General features: G+C 31.7%; 1 protein-coding gene across 1 annotated transcript in view; it reads right to left on the minus strand.

Moving 5' to 3' along the window:
* Nucleotides 1-534: 534 nt before the first annotated feature.
* Nucleotides 535-2,240, minus strand: part of LOC106525699 (cyclic nucleotide-gated cation channel alpha-4-like) — a 7,398-nt gene continuing 5,692 nt past the window's right edge. Inside the window, exon 3 of the mRNA XM_014020015.1 lies at nt 535-605. Within this exon, the coding sequence (XP_013875469.1) occupies nt 535-605 (71 nt within the window). The remainder of the gene's footprint in view (nt 606-2,240) is intronic.

The raw sequence follows: 2,240 nt of genomic DNA on the forward strand, positions 1-2,240 counted from the left end.
TATATATACACTGTACATATATATTATTTTAAATGTCTAAGACTCACTTCTGATTAATAAATGTGTAAATTTCCAGCTGGTCAGAACTCATTGATTTGTACAAAAAAAAAACACCTGTGAAACGCAAAATACCTTGTTAAAGCCACTGTTTAAGTCATTTAAATTAGTTATTTATTTCAAATTTCGATTCCTATAAAATTCACAATTTTCTCAGCTTTATTTTGAATCTTAGTTTGTAAAAACCGACCAAGAAATAAGGAGGTTATATGAGTTTTTCATCAGGAAGACGCCTCACAGTCCATTGACCTCCATTCATTTTGTTGAGGCTCCTCAGTGCAGAACAGATCTCCTGTGTGTGCACGTCAATGTAGCTAGCAACACACTAGTCACGCCCAATCCAGTAATATGTATCAATGGTTCTGACCCGGCCTCAGGACAGTGTCTTAAAGGGTCAGGCTATTTACGGAGTCAAGACGTCATACATTAATTTCTCATCACTAATGTTTGATCATGGTTCTTACAGGATGTGTTGTGTTAAACCAGGCATGTATCTAAATGAAAGCCTCCTGAGTCTGAAACCCTCATCAAGAGCCCCACAACCCAGTCTGCACAGAAATCATCAGTTCAAGCAGAAATAATCACATAAAAAAAAAGATATTGCTGTTCACCTAAGAAAAAACTATACAATGTGAAGTGTTTTTAAAAATCAGTGGATAAACAGACCCCAATAAATTGCTACAAAAATACTATAATTTTTACTATAATACTAGATAATTTGCATTTCCTGTGAAAATACTAGTGTGAATGCATCAAGCTGAAAACATAAGCTGAAAGCTGCTAAAATTGAGTTGAAAATATTTAATAGTAAAAGTGTTAATGAGCTCACTTTGGAAAGATGAAAGAAGCAAAAAAAAAAAAGCCTAACTTTGCAGAAAAACAGTAAAAAGGAGCACAAATCACAACAAAGCACAAATAAGTCTGTTTAGCTAATAACAGCTGAAAATTAGCTAAAATTGCAGCAAACAGCTAAATATAGCAGAAAACATCTATAAGAAGCACAAATAGCACAAAGTAGCAGAAGAAAGCACAAGAAAAAGCAGAAGAATAGCAGAAAGAAGCAGATCCATTGTTAAAGTAGCATAAAATAGCTAAAATTAGCATAAAATTGGCTAAAGGTAGCAGCCACAAGTTGAAATTGGCACCCAGATAAAGAAAGTGTTATAAAAAATGTAAAAGTAGCAGAAACAAATTATATTATATAAGTGCAAAAAAGTGATAATTTGTAGTAAAATGGCTAAAACAGCTGAAATTTTCAGTAAAACAGCTAAAAAGTAGCTGGAATTTTAATTAGCATAAGAAAATATAAGGAGCACAAGTTTGCTGAACTTAAATGGAAAAACATTGTAATAGCTACAAAAAGTGCATTTAGCTTAGAAAAGCTAGCTTTAGCTAATAGCAGCTAAACATTAGCTAAAATTTCAGCAAATAGCTGAATATAGCAGAAAACGTCTGTAAGAAGCATAAATAGAACAAAGTAGCAGAAAAAGCAGAAGAATAGCGGAAAGAAGAAGAATTTTAGCTGAAATAGCAGAACAAAGCTAAAATTTGCAAAAAAGTAGCTAGAATTAGCACAATAATGTGAAAAAGAGCATAAAAACAAAATGTGTAAGGTGTTGTAAAGATTTAGAAAAATTTTAAAGGATTTTAAGGATGTTGAAAACAGCGCCATTCATTTTCAATGGGAAAAAAGTGGCTAAAAAAGTGAAATAGTTAAAAAAAGTATAAATAGCTGAAATATCAAAAGTCATAGCAGCCCTCATATGAATGAGCTGAACGTTTTGATATATAAATTGTTGAAATAGCGCAAAAATTGTGGAATGAGTTAGATGCTGAAAAATGAAGGGAAGAAAAAAGGATCTCAATGTGTGAATGCTGTGAAGTGTTCACACAATTATTACAATCACAGACAAACTTCATAGGTTGGTACAAAAGGCACAGGTTGTAGTACCTCTTTGGTAAATTGTCAGTTTCCACAGCTTTGGAGCTGTTACAGCAAAGTTACATTTTTTATTGAGCTATTTGAAATGGAAAACATAAAAGCAAATATAATATTATTATTATATCTGATTAGTATCAGATTATTTAGGAAACTTGTCAAAACTAAATTAGAGAAATTTATCATTTTTCGTAACTAGATCATGTAATGAGAAAAAAACTATTTAAAGTTTTTGTGCTAATTG

The sequence above is a fragment of the Austrofundulus limnaeus genome, unplaced genomic scaffold (genome assembly GCF_001266775.1).
Source record: "Austrofundulus limnaeus strain Quisiro unplaced genomic scaffold, Austrofundulus_limnaeus-1.0 Scaffold237, whole genome shotgun sequence".
Taxonomy (NCBI): Eukaryota; Metazoa; Chordata; class Actinopteri; order Cyprinodontiformes; family Rivulidae; genus Austrofundulus; species Austrofundulus limnaeus.